This window comes from Octopus sinensis, linkage group LG13, assembly GCF_006345805.1.
Source record: "Octopus sinensis linkage group LG13, ASM634580v1, whole genome shotgun sequence".
In the NCBI taxonomy this organism is placed as follows: Eukaryota; Metazoa; Mollusca; class Cephalopoda; order Octopoda; family Octopodidae; genus Octopus; species Octopus sinensis.
In genome coordinates, this window is record NC_043009.1 from 20,758,065 (window position 1) to 20,776,562 (window position 18,498).

At 34.7% G+C, this 18,498-nt stretch overlaps 1 protein-coding gene across 3 annotated transcripts in view; it reads right to left on the minus strand.

Moving 5' to 3' along the window:
* The window catches only part of LOC115218455 (very low-density lipoprotein receptor), a 52,223-nt gene that overhangs the window by 31,173 nt on the left and 2,552 nt on the right, over window positions 1-18,498 (minus strand). For all 3 annotated transcript variants that reach the window (XR_005001645.1, XM_029788279.2, XM_029788280.2), the window contains exons 3-12: window positions 9,469-9,591; window positions 8,666-8,782; window positions 7,947-8,063; window positions 6,828-7,064; window positions 6,050-6,169; window positions 3,565-3,702; window positions 3,283-3,402; window positions 1,966-2,088; window positions 1,332-1,503; window positions 723-950 (exon numbers count right to left, since the gene is read on the minus strand). Coding sequence is in view for 2 of the 3 variants with exons in the window: in XM_029788279.2 (XP_029644139.1) it covers window positions 723-950; window positions 1,332-1,503; window positions 1,966-2,088; window positions 3,283-3,402; window positions 3,565-3,702; window positions 6,050-6,169; window positions 6,828-7,064; window positions 7,947-8,063; window positions 8,666-8,782; window positions 9,469-9,591 (1,495 nt within the window). In the remaining variant the exon portion in view is untranslated. The remainder of the gene's footprint in view (window positions 1-722; window positions 951-1,331; window positions 1,504-1,965; window positions 2,089-3,282; window positions 3,403-3,564; window positions 3,703-6,049; window positions 6,170-6,827; window positions 7,065-7,946; window positions 8,064-8,665; window positions 8,783-9,468; window positions 9,592-18,498) is intronic.

The following is an 18,498-nucleotide window of genomic DNA, read 5'->3' on the forward strand; positions in this document are numbered from 1 at the left end:
GTAAGTGATTTTCTGAGATAATAAACTTCCAAAATCTATCATTTGACCATCAAATAACAAATCTTCAGAAATTTGCCATTTGTGAATGGATTAAGATGACAAAGAACTTGGTCCATTTAGCAATTTAACAGTCTTGAAATTTGCCTTTGAGATGATTCTATCAAGATATTTACACATTATTCTTCAGTCATAATTTGTGAAAATATCAGATTTTTAAAATAATGTTCAGATAAAGCATTGCAGCTATCAACATTGGGCAAACTTTGAAAATATCAGAGCAATACTGACAAAATGTTTCTTCATGGTTCTAAAACAATCATTTATAAAACAAAATTTTTTAAATGAACTTCCAAATTTCAACTTAGGTATTTCAAGTAACATTTTAGTTGGTTTTTTTTTTTTGTTTCCTGTGTCTAATGGTTTAGAAAATGATTGAGTTATTTAAGCTATGTTTTATAAATAAGTCTTATTTAATTTAAATCCATCAACAGCCTCACCAATAATAATAGCAGCTGCTGTTCTTCATTGTGATTCTTTGGCCTGTAAACTGTTCTAAGCCCTTTGAAGTTTTCAAAATTCATTGTTGTTCAACAAATAATCCTCAATTGTCAAACACTTTGAAATTAGGATGGTTTGAGAAGTAATCGAAATAGTTGAAAAAGAGGCAATGATGGTTGTGGCGGCAACAATAATTAATACTAATGAATAATAAACAAAATTACCCTCTTTTAGGATCAACAGCTATAGCTCTTGGTTCACGAAGTTCCTGATCTATCAATGTTTTAACATGATGCCCTGATTTATTTGCTACAAAAATTTTTGTCAATCCTGTATCAGTCCAGTAGATATTGTGGTGGATCCAGTCAACAGCCAAGCCATCTGGATGTTTTAGGCCAGTTCCAATAACTGTTTCCGATGAATTCACTGCATCATCAGCATCAAATGGAGCTCTGCAATTAATTAAAATCAGTTTCACATAAGAATATTTATCAATAAAAGCAATAAGTATTTGGATTCTTTGATAATATTTTCAAGTCTGTAGCTATCAAGTCAATGAAGAGTTTTAGCAAACTGTGTGTGTGTGTGTGCACATCAGTGTGAGTGTGTGTGCGCATTGTGTCAGAATATCTGTAGATATATATTATGTTGAGGTTGATTGACTAGTATATATATTTATACTGCAATATATATATATATATATATATATACACGTGAGTGGACAAACAAAAGAAGGGCACTCAACAAATTTATTGGGAGTTACATGTATGGATCAAAATTGTTTGTTTTAAACTTTGGAATATCTACTAAACAAGATTCATAAATTTACTGACCTCAAAATTTTTTCTTGAGTAATGTCAGTCCAGTAAACCATCCCTTCTGCATAGTCAAAGTCAAGAGCAATGGCATTGTCACTTTTTGAATGTATTAGTTTGTATTTATGGGTTCCAAGCTGTAATTTACGCACATCAGCTTTATTTGACACAATCAACCAAGGCCGAGGACCTACAAAATTTAAAAGAAAAACATTTCAATATTTCTCAAATTCAAAGATATTTTAAAAATATGATTATACCTCATCTAAATGTGATATAAAGAGATGAAAAAACTTTTTATGGAACTTACACTATTAAATATTTTAAAGGATAAATTGAAAATAACTACATATAACTTTAAAAATCTGTATCATAAACAAATATCTTTATTCTTTTACTGAAGTCATTGAATAGCAGCCATGCTGGAGCACCAACATGAAGTATATGCTTGATTATATCAACCCCCAATACTTTGTCTATATTTATTTAGTTGGCTCTGAAGGGAGACAAAAGTTCATTTCAGGGTAAAGAGGTGTCATAAAATATTATGTCCTTAACTCCACAGCAATTTTTAGGCTTTCATAAACAATAAACGATGCTATAAATGTAGAAATATACAGTAAAAATATGAAAAAAATATTTGAATCCTTACCAACTGTCTTGCAAGAATTTCGATCGTGCAACTCATAACCTTGTAGACAACTACATTTGTAGGAGCCAACATGGTTTTCACATAATTGGGAACAAGTTCCAAAGATTTCACATTCATCTACATCTACAAGAGAGAAAAAAAAGGCGACATTAAAATAGGAAGCATATGCAATTATATACATACATGTGTGTGTGTGTACATGCACACACACACACACAGAGGTGGCTGTGTGGTTAAAAAGTTAGCTTCCCTAACCATATGGTTTCAGGTTCAGTCCTACTGCATGGTACCTTCAGCAAATTTCTTCTATTATGGCCCCAGGCCAACCAAAAACTTATACGTGGATTTGGTCAACAGAAACAGAAAAAAGTCTGTCATACATATGTTTGCATGTATGTATGAGTGTAAAAATAATGAAATTATTGTATACAGTGCTCAGGTGCACCACAACTTGTCAGAAAGTGCATATAAAGTACATGCAGTAATGTACAAATGTCTGGAAAGCGAACAATGTATGAGTCAGATACATGCTTGTGTGTGTATGGAGGGGAGAAAATCAGGTGTAGTGTTGGCGAATCTCAGAAAACATGGAAGTTTTGAAGGATGCAGTGCTCTGACAACTAACAACTGATGCCGGCAGTTTGTTCCATGCTTCAGCAACTCTCAGCATGAAAAAATGTTTCCTGAAGTCATGGGAGCTGTGCTGTTTTCTGACTTTGTAAATATGTCCACGGGTGTTAGATGGGTGGAGTTTGAAAAGGTGCTCAGAGTTATTGTTTGTACGATAGTTGATAATTTTATGGGTGTCTGCCAAGTCAGCTGCCAGACGTCGGAGTTTCAATGTGTCCATGCCCAGGGAAGTAAGGCTTCAGGATATGTTCATCTCTCCTTGTCTTGACAATGCTTGGTAGATGAATGTCAGTCTTACCTGCAAAAACCATGCCCATCCATGGGGAAATACTACCTTACTTGGAAACAGGTGAGGGCTGGCAACAGGTTGCAAAACATCTGCCTCAATAAATTCCATCCAACCCATGCAAATGTGTAAAAATGGATGTCAAAATAACGATGAACACACACACATTTATATGCACATTCAAGTTTACTACAAGGAAAAGTACTCAACATAAAAATTAGAGTATAGACATTTATTATAGAGGTGAAATTAGAGTTTGTGGTATGACCAGTAGCAATACAAAACATTCCGTTATCTACACACACAGAGTTTCATTCCTCTGTCAACAGATTATATGGATATACATTATAGAGAAAGCAGTTTGGAACCAATCTTTTGACCATCATAATAACAATACGTACCCTGACAAGTGGAGTTGCCAACAAGCTTGAAACCAGTGAAACAATCACAGCGGTGCATATGACGCAAAGAAATGCACTGTTGTTGACATCCACCATTATCATCTTTGCAGGGGTATTTTTCTGAAAAAATAAAATATATTTTAGATATTAGATTAGCTGAATTCTATTGAATCTAAACTACAATAAACAACAATTGAGATGTGAAGAAACCATGAAGAGATGTTGTCTGTATTGTTGTTGGGTCAGATGAAACAAATTTGCTGAGTCATCAAAATAACTTACCCAGACAAAAATCATCGTTCTCATCTTGCCAGTTGCCACAATCGTTACGGAAATCACACACTTTATTCCATGGAATACATTTCTTTTTATCGCCATAGCAATCAAATGTTCTATCTGTACACGTATTTTCTGAGGAGCCTAAAAAGAAATTCAAAATTCCAAGATAGAATAAAACAAGAAAAAAGAAATTACTTCAGAAAAACATTTTTGTTTTAATAGCCACACGCACACACATCAACCAAGCTTTCAAAAGTCTAAAAGTCATTGCCAGAGAAGTGTAGAAAATTTAGAAAAGAAACAGATGCAGCCTTATCAGAAGAATCATGGCTGCAGAGTAAAACCTGGACTCTCCAACCATGCCCCACTTGTGACAGAAGCTGTAAATTAAGGACTGGGGTGTACAGTGATGAAAGGATCCACAAATGAAGGACAAGATGGTCATCATTAGATTGGATAGTTAGCCATAAACAAGAAAACGTGTGCGTGTATATGTGTTTCACACTCTCTCTCTATATATATATATCTATATATTTAGAGAATGGGTACAAACAATAAACATAATAAAGAAACAAATAAATAAAATTCACTCAGCTGCCTCTCTAAAGATTATAGCAATTTATAAACCTGTGTCCCCATCAACTGGATACATTTGTATGGCAGTAGATACAGTGGAGACAAGACAAAAAGTAGAGAAAATATAGTTGATTTTTAGCAACAGGGATAGAAAAAACACGAACACTGTAAAAGGATGTCTGGTTAAGAGGAACAACTGGGATAGAAAGATGGGGACCCTCACATGTTTTGTCTAATACCTAGGTGCAAGCATGGCTGTATGATTAAAAAGTTTGCTTCCCAGTAACATAACTTAGGGTTAAGTCCTATTGTGTGGCACCATGCACAAGTATTTTTCTACTATGGCTCCAAGCTGATTAAAACCATGAAGGATTTGATAAATGGAAACTGAAAAAAGCCTGTCACATGTATGTGCATAAGTGTTTGGTCTCCTTGTCTTCACATATTCAATGACAATTCTTTGAAAATGGATCTGGCACCATTTATTCTGTCCTCCTTTCACCTGACCTAAATGTAGCACCCTGATATTTTCAAATACGTCTTATCTTGAAACCACCCAAACTGTTGATTTCATTAACTTTATTATAATCACAAATACGCAATTAACACATTGACACTTATTATCTACAACTAGCACTACAACTAGCACTACATGTATGATTATGTCTTAGCATTTTGTCAAGTATTTAGACTTAATTCTAAGCCAGTAGTTATGGTATTAAATTCTAAAATGGTAACATTGTTTTACTGATGGATGTGATAATATTATTGTCCTACCTGACAGGTAAAGTTTGTTATAAATAGATCTGACAGAGATAATATCACCTGTCACCTGATCAGGTAGAAATGCAAGACTTGACTAGTATCTCACACATACACAAGTTGGAATAAATATTATTTCACTTAATTGCTCTCACAGTTCTGAGATACCATTTATTCATTGGTGCGCATGTTATTGTACTTTCTAAGTGGTTGCATAAACAAGAGTGAAGGTGGTTAATACATTGTATAATGTAATTAAATTTAATAAATCAATATTATGAAATATGCCATAAGGCAGCAAGCTGGCAGAATCATTAGCATGTCAGGCAAAATGCTTTGTGGTATTTCGTTTGTCGCTATGTTCTGGGTTCAAATTCTGCTGAGGTCGACTTTGCCTTTCATCCTTTTGGCGTCGATTAAATAAGTACCAGTTATGCACTGAGGTCGATATAATCGACTTAATCCGCTTGTCTGACCTTGTCTGTCCTCTCTGTGTCTAGCCCCTTGTGGGTAGTAAAGAAATAGATATTTTGTCTGTCTTTAAGTTCAGAGTTCAAATTCTGCCATGGTTGACCTTGCCATTTGAGGTTGATAAAACAAGTACTAGCTGAATACTGGGTTCGATCCCATCCCCCAAAATTGCTGGCTTTGTGTCAAAATTTGAAATCAATATTACTAAATATGCCTGACTGTGAGTCACACAGCTGAACTATTTAGCCTGGAACTTCCAATAACAACAATAACTGTTATCACAGATAGATTTTCTGCCATTGCATCAGTTACAGAAAAAAGAATAAATTATTTTAGTGATGCAAAATAATGACACACAGAACAACAGCATTGGACAGTTTACATTCAGTTCGATAATACTGTCTGTGGTGAAAGGAATCAACACGGTAAGGAAAATGATGTTTGATACCTGTCTAAACTACAGCAGCATGGAAACAACACATGTAAAATAATCATTCACTCACACACATACATATATATATAAGTAGAGGGTTATTGTAGCAAGAAGTGGTTAAGTTGATGAAGAAGAGAGAAAGGGGAATGGAGAAGGAATAAATAAGAAGAAAATGAAAAATGTTGCAAGATAAAGAGAGTTAGCAGATTCAATTTCCAATATGGAAAAAGAGAAAAAACAACTTACCACAATCTTTTTCATCAGAACCACTTTCGCAATCAACAGAACCATCACACTTAAGTAATTTATGAAGACATTCTTTTGATTCTTCACAAAGAAAATGGTCATTATCACAAGTGTGCGTACCTGAAATGAATACGAGATGCTCAACATTGAATTACTCTATGTCAATAATCAACACGCACACAAACACTGCCATCAATATATATGCGCACACACAAAGTGTTTATTCAAGTATAATATGCAATTTTCCCTAAAAATTATGTGTGTGCATAAGAACAAATGTGCACAAGAACTAAATATTACTTTTATTTTCCCAGTTCCAAGAATGTAACTATATTCAGAAGAGCAAGATCAGAAAAGTAAGTTATATACTTATATGTAATAAAGTAATTTACTATAATTTTGTCATATTTTTCTAAGACAGGGATCATATAAAAGCTACCATTTGTTCTCACTGGATCCTCTTTTCCACTACAACAGTTTCTGTTCCTCAGATTCATTGATCTCATGTCACCTCCACATAAGTCTACCTGACCCGTATCTCATTGTTCTCCTTCTACCACCACCACCATTCCCAGTCCTACTGCCTCAAAACATAAACCTTTTGGAATTCACTCTCTGCACATGTCTTGTAGTTGTTGACTGCAACTGCATCAACTTCATTAAGGAACCGTGAAGGCCACAGACCCCTGCTAATAGAGACACTTTGCAGCAAAAAGCACAGACTATTGCTTCAACCACCCCAAACCCTTCATACAAAAATTTTAGTGAAAATACTTACAATTGACTTCATCACTTCCATCTAGACAGTCCTCATCCCCATCACACTTCCAGGATTTAGTGATACAAATTTCATTTTTGCAAATAAAATCCAGACTTGTACATTCATTGTTGATTGTAGTACAGTTACTTTCATCAGCATTGTCAGAACAGTCTTTGTCGCCATCACATATCCAGCTTGGATTTAAACAAGTATGAGTGTCGCACTCAAATTCATCAGGCTGGCATGTATGAGGTTCTGAAAATAAGGAATGTATCAGTTCTGTAATAATGGCTTCTAATTTTATCACAAGGCCAGCAAATTTGTGGAAGGGAGTAAGTTAATTACACTGGTATTTATTTTATCGTCCTTTAAAAGGATGAACAGTAAAGTTGACTGAGTCAGAATTTGGACCCAGTATGTAGAAACCAATGAAATACTGCTAAGCATTTTCAGGTTGTAACTTTTTTTTAACAGCAAAAATAAGAGACACTCATCTATTTACCAATTTTAGTCACTGGACTGTGAGTGGCCATGCCGGAGCACTGCTGTCAATAGTTTAACTGATCATATGGAGCCCAGTATCTCTGAAGGAGTACTCAATATTTATTAGTAGTGTACATGTTAATTTTTACATGGAAAAGATTGACCGTATCTTCAAGTTTTGGCTTTGCAGCTACCATCAGCCTGATGACAGCTGGTGAGTCAAAATACTAAAATCACTATCAAACTTTTCTTTGTAAATAGTAAAAATACACACACATACACATATTGGAGCTAGGAAGGTCATCCAGCCAAAGAAACTATGCCAAAACAAATACTGAAGCATGATGCAGTCCTTCTACTCATCAGATCTTATCAAACTATTCAATCTATGTCACACTGGAAGATGGAGTTTGTGTGTGTGTGTGTGTGTGTGCGCGCGCACACACACACACACACACACACACACACACGCACAGTGGTCTCTTCTGCACAATTTCTATCCACCAAATTCTGCTCATAAGGAAATTGGTCAACCTAAGGCTAAAGTAGTTGACACTTGACCAGGTGCGAGATGTCGATTTTTGGATGACAGAAATATAAAATTACAGAAATACACCAATTTTAAAGTATTTTATGAAAATAGTGAAAACTCACCGCAGCCTTTTTCATCTGACTCATCTGCACAATCATTTTCTCCATCACAAACCCATCCACTGTTGATACAGTCACCATTGCTACAGCGAAATTCCTTCGGAAGACACTTGTCTTGAACTGGAGAAGTGAAAACAATTGGTAAGTTGCAGACAGACATAGAGATGTAGACAGCAGATACGTACATGAATAGCTAGAAAGATAGCACATACATCTCTCTCTCTTTCTAAATATACAATGTATATATAGAGTTAGATAGACAGACAGAATCAATTTGAATAAAAAAGTTTTTTCCATTGGTTTCAAATGGTGGTCATGGTAGTAGCCATAACCTATTCATGATCTGCTGCAAGAATGGAGAGATTGCCACAGTTAATTATCCTCCGAAATAATTGCAAGTTGCTGCAGGAAAATCATGGACTGAGAGAGAATTAAAGTGAGATGGCATTATGGAGAAAAAAGATTAGGTGCAGCAGTAAGTGGAGCTTGGGGTTGGATATGCACACAATATAGGAGAAGAGATCCTGAGGTCACTGTAGAAGTGTTAGAAAAGGAGGCAATGAGGAGTCACAGCCATGTATGTACAGCAGCAACACAATTTCAGATATGAGAGCAATATTCCATTGTGGGTAGAGGGTTAGAGTTTTAACAGCTAGGACAAGCACTGGAATTATGTTTTTGCTAGGTTGAGGACAGAAATATCAGAAAATGTTAATACATACCACAGTCTTTTTCATCTAATCCATTCGGGCAATCATTTTGTCCATCACACAGCCAGTCAACTGTGATACACAAACCATTTTCACAAGAGAAATGATCATCTGCACATTTTCGTTCAGCTAAAAAATTAATAGAAAAGTAACGAGTTCAGGTTTTGTACAGAAAATATCATGAAGTTGATACATATTTAGTTTGTTACTGTTTATCTTCCTCCCAGCTCAGCCCAGATCCAACAGATCAAATATATTTCAGCAGTGTCCATCATACGTTTCCCTGCATCCGAGACAGTGTAGCAAGTTTTTCTTTTTAAAGAGAGAAACAAAAAAAATTTCAGCAGATCAATCAGTCATGATGAGGCTCCTTAGCTTGCAGAACTCAATATATTCTTTGGTATCAACAAGAACAGTTTGTATTTAAATATTTAAACTCATATTTGAATGAGTTTGGTTTCTGCCCATTTATTCCATACACCATCACATTAAATGAATAAATGTCAGAAAAATTATTGGATATGATTCTGTTTAGCACAGAGCTGTTTGCTCAATGATTTTGACAGGGAGTTCCTTTAATCTAATCAAAACAAGTCCAACATAATTGGAGAGAGAGCCAACTGAACCGAGGTGACTCGCATCTGCTTGTTCTGCCAGACTTCACACTTTACTATATCCATTAGCAGAAATACTGCTTGTTTCCTCGTTATTTTATATGAAGGCTAAATCAATAATTATATTGCATTAATTTGTTTAATTTCCCAAATAAATACCCAATCACATCAAATTCTGTTAACTCATAAGATTGTACTTACCACATGTTTTAGGGTTTTCATCAGATCGATCATTACAATCTATTTCTTCATCACAAACCCATTTTTGCGGAATGCACTGTCCATTGTCACAAGAAGACTCTGTGGGTCCACACGTAGCGTTAACTGTAAATAAACAAATAAACTTTTTTATTGTTGTCTAAATAAATTACTTTAATATAGAAATGACTAAATTTTATTTATAAGATATTGAAAGTTACAACTAAGAGAATCTTTGATTGCTGTAAAATTGAAAATTGGTGCACAGTATATATGCACATATTTCTTGATGAAAATAAATTATTGAGTTTATAAGTCATGAGAGTCTGTTTACCAACTGAATAAATGATTGTTAAGTTATAATCATGAGAAAGCAAGTTATTACAACAGAAGATTGTGTTAGATACCAGCTTCTTCGAAACAGTGGTGAGAAGAGCAACTACAAGGCGAACATTGTTATCTCCCCTATTCAGCATTATTGAGAAATTCTTAGCATGTGTTTATAATCTTGTTGCAGCAATCAATCTGAAACTGTGTTGTTTACCCTAAAGACGATCTATATGATAATTTCTCTCTCTCATGAAACTACTGTTCTATATTGTCATTGGTCTTGTCAACATGGACAGTTCACTCGATTTCAATAAGTTTCAGTTCAGATACTGAAAAAATAAAAATCCTTCAGTATGAAGTGAGAGGCAAAAGACCAAGTTTAGCCAGTGTCTTTTACCAAGTTCTTGTTATCACACAATACTGCTCTCAGCATTTAGAGTAAAGGAGTTAAAGCCATGCATGAATTACTTTAACAAAGCATGAACAGATTTTAAGCTCAGCATGAGTGATGAGCCAAGTTGTAGAAACCCCATCCATCAACACCCTTGATTATCATCAAGAGACTAGGTTCCAGGTGGTTTCTATAGTCTCAGATATTCAATTGAGAACAATCAGACTGATATACCAATCCCTTTATCCAGGCTTAGAAACACCTTTCATACAACAGGCAAGGACTGAACTCACCCTACAAGAACTATCAATAAGTTAAGATTCTATGCTTACATTTGTCAAACAAAAGACAATTGAAAAGGAGGATGTTCTCCTGTATGGAGAACTTAGCAAAGGGGGAAATGGCTAACAAGGAGACCTGCAACTTCAAAGGACATTTGAGACTATTTCCATGAATATTAGCAATTGTAGATTGAAGAAATAAAAAAAAAAAACTGATTCATAGATAAACTTTCTAAGTGTGGTTGTGCATAACCAAAATATCCTATCATTACCTATAAAATTCAACAAACATCATTAATAACAAAATTAATCGGGACAATTAGTGTAGTAACAAACTATTTTTAGTAGAAACTAGAAATAGAAATGAAACTAGTGCCTTAGACATTCTATTTTACAAACAAACGAAAATTTACTGAAAACAAGATTTCTAGAAGTAATTATATGTAAAACTAGTTTAATTCAGAATCTATGCACAAAGTACCATCTGATCCTTGTTAGCAGAGATAAAACAGACAGCAAATAAATGTTAATAGCTCAGTTAATACTGTAGATACATTCTTAATAAAAATTGTCTCACTAAATGAAACAGTACTATACGAGGTTATTACAATACAACATACTTAGGGATTCAAACTATTTTTAACAGTGATAGCCATCACCAAAAAACTAAATCATCTGGAGATTCACTGTTGCAGCTTTCAATCAGTTTAAATCAAAGCAAACTAAATGATGTTACATACCCAGATTTAAACTTTGAAAACAAGCTTAATCATTATCAACTAATTCAAAATTATGAAAAACTTTCATTAATCAACTTCAATCACATTTACACAGGACTTATACATTATTAAATTCAGTGTGAACTCGGACAAAGATGACGGTTCAAGCTGTAGATTTTCTTTGCGCACTTGTTTTCTAAAAATGCTTCAAAAGTTGTCTATGTTTGTCTTCTCAAATGGTGCCAATTAAGAAAATTACTTTAGAATTGTATGGTTTTGGATTCAGTCCCACTGTACAGCACCTTGGATAAGATGTTCTACTACTGTTCTAGGCTGACCAAGACTTTCAGTGACTTTGGTAGATGGAAATGGTACCAAACCTGTGGTGCTCATGTTGGCATCATGACTAGTTGCTCTGCATTTTCAAACACCTGTGAAATATAAAAATCCCTTACCTGGAAAACAGGTAGAGATTGGCAAAAGAAAGAGCACCCAGCCATGAAATCCTACCTCAAAATCAACCCCCATCAAGTCATGTTAGCAGGGAAAAATGGACATTGCACATGCAATGGTGTGAAATATAAACACACACACATGGCAAGTTTTGTACAGTTTCCATTGACCAAATTCTCTTACATGACATTGGTTTAACCCAGGGTTTAAGTAGAACACATCCAAAATCCCACATGGTTGTACAACGAACTTAACCACACAGCCACGCATCTGCACTCAAGAAACACACACACACACAAATATATTACATTTGGGCTTCCATACAATTTCTGTCAATCAATTCCTTTCACAAGGCATTGGTTGGAAAACTTGCCAAAGGTGCCAGACATAGAAATAGAATTCAAAAGAGAAGGAATGGTAAACTCCATACTTACAGTCATTACTGGTTTTGTTATTGGGCACGATGGGATTAGGAGCAGTAAACATTTTTATTCTAATGTCTTCACTAAAGCTATGAGATTGACTTGAAACAACAAGGAATAGTTTGGTGTCTTGGAAGCATTGGAACATAAAATCCTTGGAAGGATTGGAAGTCAGAACATAAAAGACCATAAATACCACAAAATAATTATAGTCTGACCTCACCTTCGTTTTAAATGACTCCCCTTGAAGGACATTCCATATTTGACATAGAATTACTATGGAAAAAAAACTAAAGTGATTTTATTTTACCTTAATTGATGTATTTTAATGAGATCAAGTCTGGTAAGCTAGACACAGACAAGTTGAGCACAATGGCCTGCACTCGTGACTTCATGGCTTTACGTTCTTTAGAAATGGTAATTGGTTCTTATTTATCGACTTCATAAAGATGAAAGGCAATCTTGAAGTCAGTATGCTTAGGGATACTGCTTCTAATGAAAGAATGCCTAGAACAATTATTTCCAAACTAATACATTCCAAATTCAAATACAAGACATTTTTCCGAGAAAATCTACAGATCCATGCATCTACCGCTCTCATAATAATATTCCCAAATTAAAAAAATTAGGGGAAGGGACGAGATATACACAACTTACAGTTGATCGACAGTTTTTATTTTTTTTGTATTAATCTCAGATCGATGTAAAACCATGCAATACCGAACTTATATATCTGTCCCGTATGACTTTCAAAGCGGGATACTGGATAGAGTAATACATCTCTGAAAGCCTGTCTGCAGAATAAGGTGAAATTCATTGGCAGTGGACACCAAAACTAAAAAGCTTACATTTCGTATTATTCAAATGCAATTAAAAGATTTGGAAGAATAGAAGAAAGTTCTCCGGTAATTTTCTTTCGAGTAAATAAATTTTTATGTTAACCTAAGAATTTGCCAGCAAAATCTTATAAAATGACAATGTTTTTAAAGATGCACATGTTTATATGTTACAATATGAAAATAAGACATGTTGCAATTTAAATTACATGGAGAAACAAAAATATATTTGAGAAGTAGATTTACAGTGAAAGTTAAATAAATCACGGCCTTCTGTACTCAATGTTTTACAGGTATTTGTAGGTTAGTTTTCTTTGGTTTTCCCTACTGTGTCACAGTAGGATAATCCTAAACAACAGAACTAAGCACTTAATGAAATCAAACAAGTATGAACTAGGTCTAAACTTACGTCGTATCAGTAACAATGATAAAATATAATATATCATTTCTGCCATTTTTTCAAAACCTAAACATCAGTAGTTTGGAAAAATCCATTACTCAACCCCGAGTTTGTCAGGATTAGTCAAGTTTAACCTGAACTCGTTTAATCGACCCCTGAGAAAACCATAGACATTGACTTCAACAGGATCTAAAGAGACAAATTAAATATGACAAGATTTTATTATCCAGCTCATTCATGCAATAATTTGTAATATAGGTACAAAGCCAGTAATTCTGAGAGTAGCTGGATGAAAGGTAAAGTTGACTTCGGCGAGAATTGAACTAAGAATGTAGAGCCAGAAGAATATAGTAAGGCATTTTGTCCAATTATCTAACGATTCTATCAATCTAGATAAAAAGTTATTTCACTTCATTTTATAAACGCTAAATCAAAGCATTAAATCTTTTAATTAATTCTTTTAATTGCCCAAGAAATTACGCAAAGCAATTAAATTTTAATTATTGTGTTTAGTTACATAAAAATGTTTTCTGTAAGTTTCCTTTCCTTTTTGAAAACATAAGGGATTTGTTTGGACCCAGTATATAACAGATTTATTTTATCGATCCCAAGAGGATGAAAGATCATAGAGTTATCTTTAGAGAGATTTGAACTTAAAAAAAAAAATTAGCTAATTTCGTCCACGGCTGCTCTCTGATAATAATGACTGCTAAGTTTTAAGGATAGGTTAGCAGCAGGGAAAGGCGAAAATCAAGCCAGATGAGACTTGCAACATAATAAAGACACGTAATTAATTATTACAGGGCATCTTGTCAGCCGTTTCTCTTCTAACCAGTTGCCCTCTGAATTCTGACAACACCAACAACAAAACTATTTTTGTGCCAGTAAACAAGTCGTTGTCAAATTCACAACACATGGAAGGAGTGCATATTGTTGAGAGGGGAGGGGAGAAAAATTAATAACTGAAAGATGTTTTTAGAAAATCCTCCACTGAACACAATAACATTTTGTTAGCAAAAATGTCAGAGCTATGTGAAGAATTTTTGAGAAACATGTCTCACTTCCCACGAGTTGTAAGGTGACAAAAATGGTGAGATGATTTCATTGGTTGATATTCACTCAGCTCATATGTTTCAGCCAATCAAAACGCAGCAAACCTGACCGAATTCTATCATACGTTACTACTAACATTTCGCTCTTGAAATTGCGCGCACAGAAAAATATTCAGAAAAAATATTCCGCGAAATTTATTGATGAATATTTTAAGGGAACAAGATTCTTTTTATTTTTTAAAATTTTCTAAATATACATATATTAACACCAACCCTCCGTGCATGTGTGTGTATATATATATACATATATATATATATATATATATATATACGCATATGTGTGTGTGTGTGTGTGTATATATATATATATATTTTTGGCCTGCTCGCTTAGCCAGCGGGGTGGCGTCATTTGAAGTCTTAAACAATGCGAAGCTCATTGTGACCAGCGATGTGTAGCAACATCTGATATCCTGGTCGGTCACGGTGATATAATATATATATATATATATATATATATATATATATATATATATATATATATGTATATATATATATATATATATATTTAATGTACAATTGTTTTTATTATAACAAAACATACCTCTCCCTCTCTAGATTATATATATATATATATATAATATATATATATATATATATACACACGCGCGCACATTGTGTGTATGCATTTATGAGTATGAACGAACGTATTTATCTCTGTATATGTATATACATACACACCATTATGTATAATATACACATGATAGACATAAAATAATAAAATATACGATATATAAATTAAACATAGGTATGATTATCAATGATACCATCACTTCCAGTGATTTCGGATTAAATCTAAGGTTCACTTTAATATTATCCCCTGCTCCCTAGGTGCCTTTCGGCTTATTCGGTTTGTGGCTATCTTCCACCCATTAAATCTCGGGGATGCTACGAGAAGGTCATAGCTATTACTTTCGCCTCTCATTAAAAGATTTTTTTAAAATTATATAATACATAGCTATATGTCGATATACGTTCGACTAAAATACTTCAGGGCAGTGCTCTAGTATAACCGCAGTCTAATAACTGAAACAAGTAAAAGATAAGCAGATTATGCCTGTATATGTGTGTAAGGCAGAGGGCTGGCAGAATGGTTAACACGCCGAGCATTAATGCTTAGAGGCATTTCCTTGACTTCTATCCCTTTCGAGGTCGAAGAAATAATTACCGGTTGGACACTGGAGTCGATGTAATAAACTAGTCCCTTCTTCCAAAATTCCAGGCCTTGTGCTTGACTATAGCAGGAATTATCATCATCGAAATATACATATTGTGCGTATGCATATATCATCACTAATTAACGTCCGTTTTCCCTGCTGGCATGGGGTGAACTACATCATCATCTAACATCTATTTACGTTCACTCTCACATGCTCGCATGGATCAGACTGAATTTAAGGCAGATTTTCTATGGCCGGATGCCCTACGTCTCAATACTCAACTGTTTCCAAGTAAAGTAATATTTCCCCATTACCAGACACTTGGAAGATTGGAAACGAAAAATACCGCTTGCATAATGGTGACACCCGTTTACAATTATCATATGTTGTCAAGGCAAGAAAGCATTAACACACACGCTCACGAGAGGCTTCAAAATCCACTTAGACTATGGTCGGTCAGGGGTTATGGTAGAAGATACTTGCCCAGGGTGCCATGCAGTGGGGACTAAACCCAGAACCATGTGGTTGGAAATCAAACTTCTTACCACACAGCCATGCCACACCTATATCATCATCATTTCACATCCATTGTTCATGCTGGCATGGGTTGGGGGTGTGACCAGAGCTGGCAAGCTGGATGATAGGTGGGGCTGCACCAGAAACCACTGATTTGGTATGGTTTCTATGACTGGATGCTCTTCTTAATGCCAACCACTTTAAAGAGTGGGGTGCTTTTTCATGGCATTGCATGGGTGTCGCTAACACACACACACATATATAGACACAAACATCATCATCATCATCATTTTAACTTCTGCTTTTCTCTGGTTGGACACCAATTCCTAATGCCAACCACTTTGTGTGTGTGTTTGCACTGAATGCTTCTGTGTGTGTGTTTGTATTTGCATATCTGTCTTCTCTGAAAATTACTGACCTACAAGCAGTGACATAGTCATTCTCTTGCCCAGAAACTGTGTGCAGGATAGGACTACACAGCCACAGCAGGAAATGTAAAAGCCGGACTAGACTATTTTATGCGCAACTCTATTGTCTTCTGAGACAAAAAGGATGCCAACCACATATATATATATACACTTGTATATATGTGTGTGTGTGTGTGTGTGCTTGAATGTGTAGGTCATAAAGACCATAATAATATGCTGTATAAAATTATAAAATAAGAGAAAATTCTGAGGATAAACAAGTCTCCATACTCTATATCATTATAATTATTGCTAATATATTCTCCAGATGATATTGTTAATATGTCCAGCGAAGTGAACACAGAATTACTTATCAGAAGAATTCACAGAGTGACTGACAGTCTTTAAATGGTGATCAATTTGAGCAATGTGGTTGGCTGTAACTTGGAACTTACCTATGAGCCACTACAGTAAGTGCCCAGATGATACATCCCTCAAAATTCTTATATATATATATATATATATATATATACAGAGAGAGAGAGAGACAGACATAGAGATATTCATTTTGCTTGTTCATTTTTACATCCATTTATGCATGCATCACTAGAATGTGTTTATAATCGAGGCATTGTTTTATACCCGGGATGCTCCCTCTGTTGCTAACCCTTACTTGGTTTCCATGTAAAGGATCTCTTCTACATTTTTGAAGGTAGAACATCAGCACACAGTTTCTGAACAAGAGAATGACAATGTCACTGCTTGTAGGTCAGTAATTTTCAGAGAAGACAGATGCAAATACAAACACACACACACACACAGAAGCATTCAGTGCAAACACACACATAAAGGAGTTGGCATTAGGAATTGGTGTCCAACCAGAGAAAAGCAGAAGTTAAAATGATGATGATGATGATGTTTGTGTCTATATATATATATATATATATATATACATATAAGACTTGTGGCCATTCCACAAACCAGTCTAGTCTTGTAGGAAGTTCAAATCTTTGTCTGGATTTGAAATCAAAACCAGCTGCCCCTCCATCCATCAATTTTAATGACTTATGAACCTACAAAATTATGCCTGATAAAAGACATTTTTTATGCATAAATTAGAATACACAACTGGACACCCCATCACATTCATGAATACATGCATATATGCCCATACACACATCTCAGAATACTATAGAAGTTCCTTAACCCTTTAGCATTCAGGTAACACATATTTATTCACATTGTTTTAATTAAGCATGCATTATCTCATAACTTTCGGATTTTGATGAAGGTGACTATTTTTTAAATTAACATTGTGGAGTACGTGTGAATGGCTGGATCTGACTAGTCTAAACATAAAACAGGTAGAACATTTTGGCCAGATACTGCTAGTTTAAATGCTAAATGTTAAGTACCTAGGGTTTTGGGCAAAAGAAAAGTATTTTCCTATAAAATTTTAGGTCCATATGTAACCCCTGCCCTATTCCCAGATAATGTGTGTGTGTGTGTACATACTTTGCTTTATATATTGAGTTTTCTTCCTTCTCTCTCTCTCTCTATATATATATATACTTTATTTAAAGCAGCGGAAAATTCAACAAAACTGTTACTCTGAGTTTCTCGTTGCCGTTCATCAGACAGTTTTTGCTAGAAAAACACTGTCTGATGAACGGCAACGAGAAACTGAGATAACAGATTTTGTTGAATTTTCCGCTGCTTTAAATAAAGTATATTACTCTACCACTGGTATTTGAGTACTCTTTTTTTCCACCTTGTTTCACATTTATGTGTTTACTCCGGTATATATATATATATACATATATTATACATATATATAGATACATAGGATAGATAGAATAGACAGACAGATAGATATGTATTCCATTTAACAAAACAGGTCAAACAAGCAATGGCCGACTAAACTGCTAGGTGAAACTTGAGGTCCCAGAAAAAAGCAAGTTTAAAATATATATAAATCTACTCTTAGCATTGAGTCACCTCATAAGTAA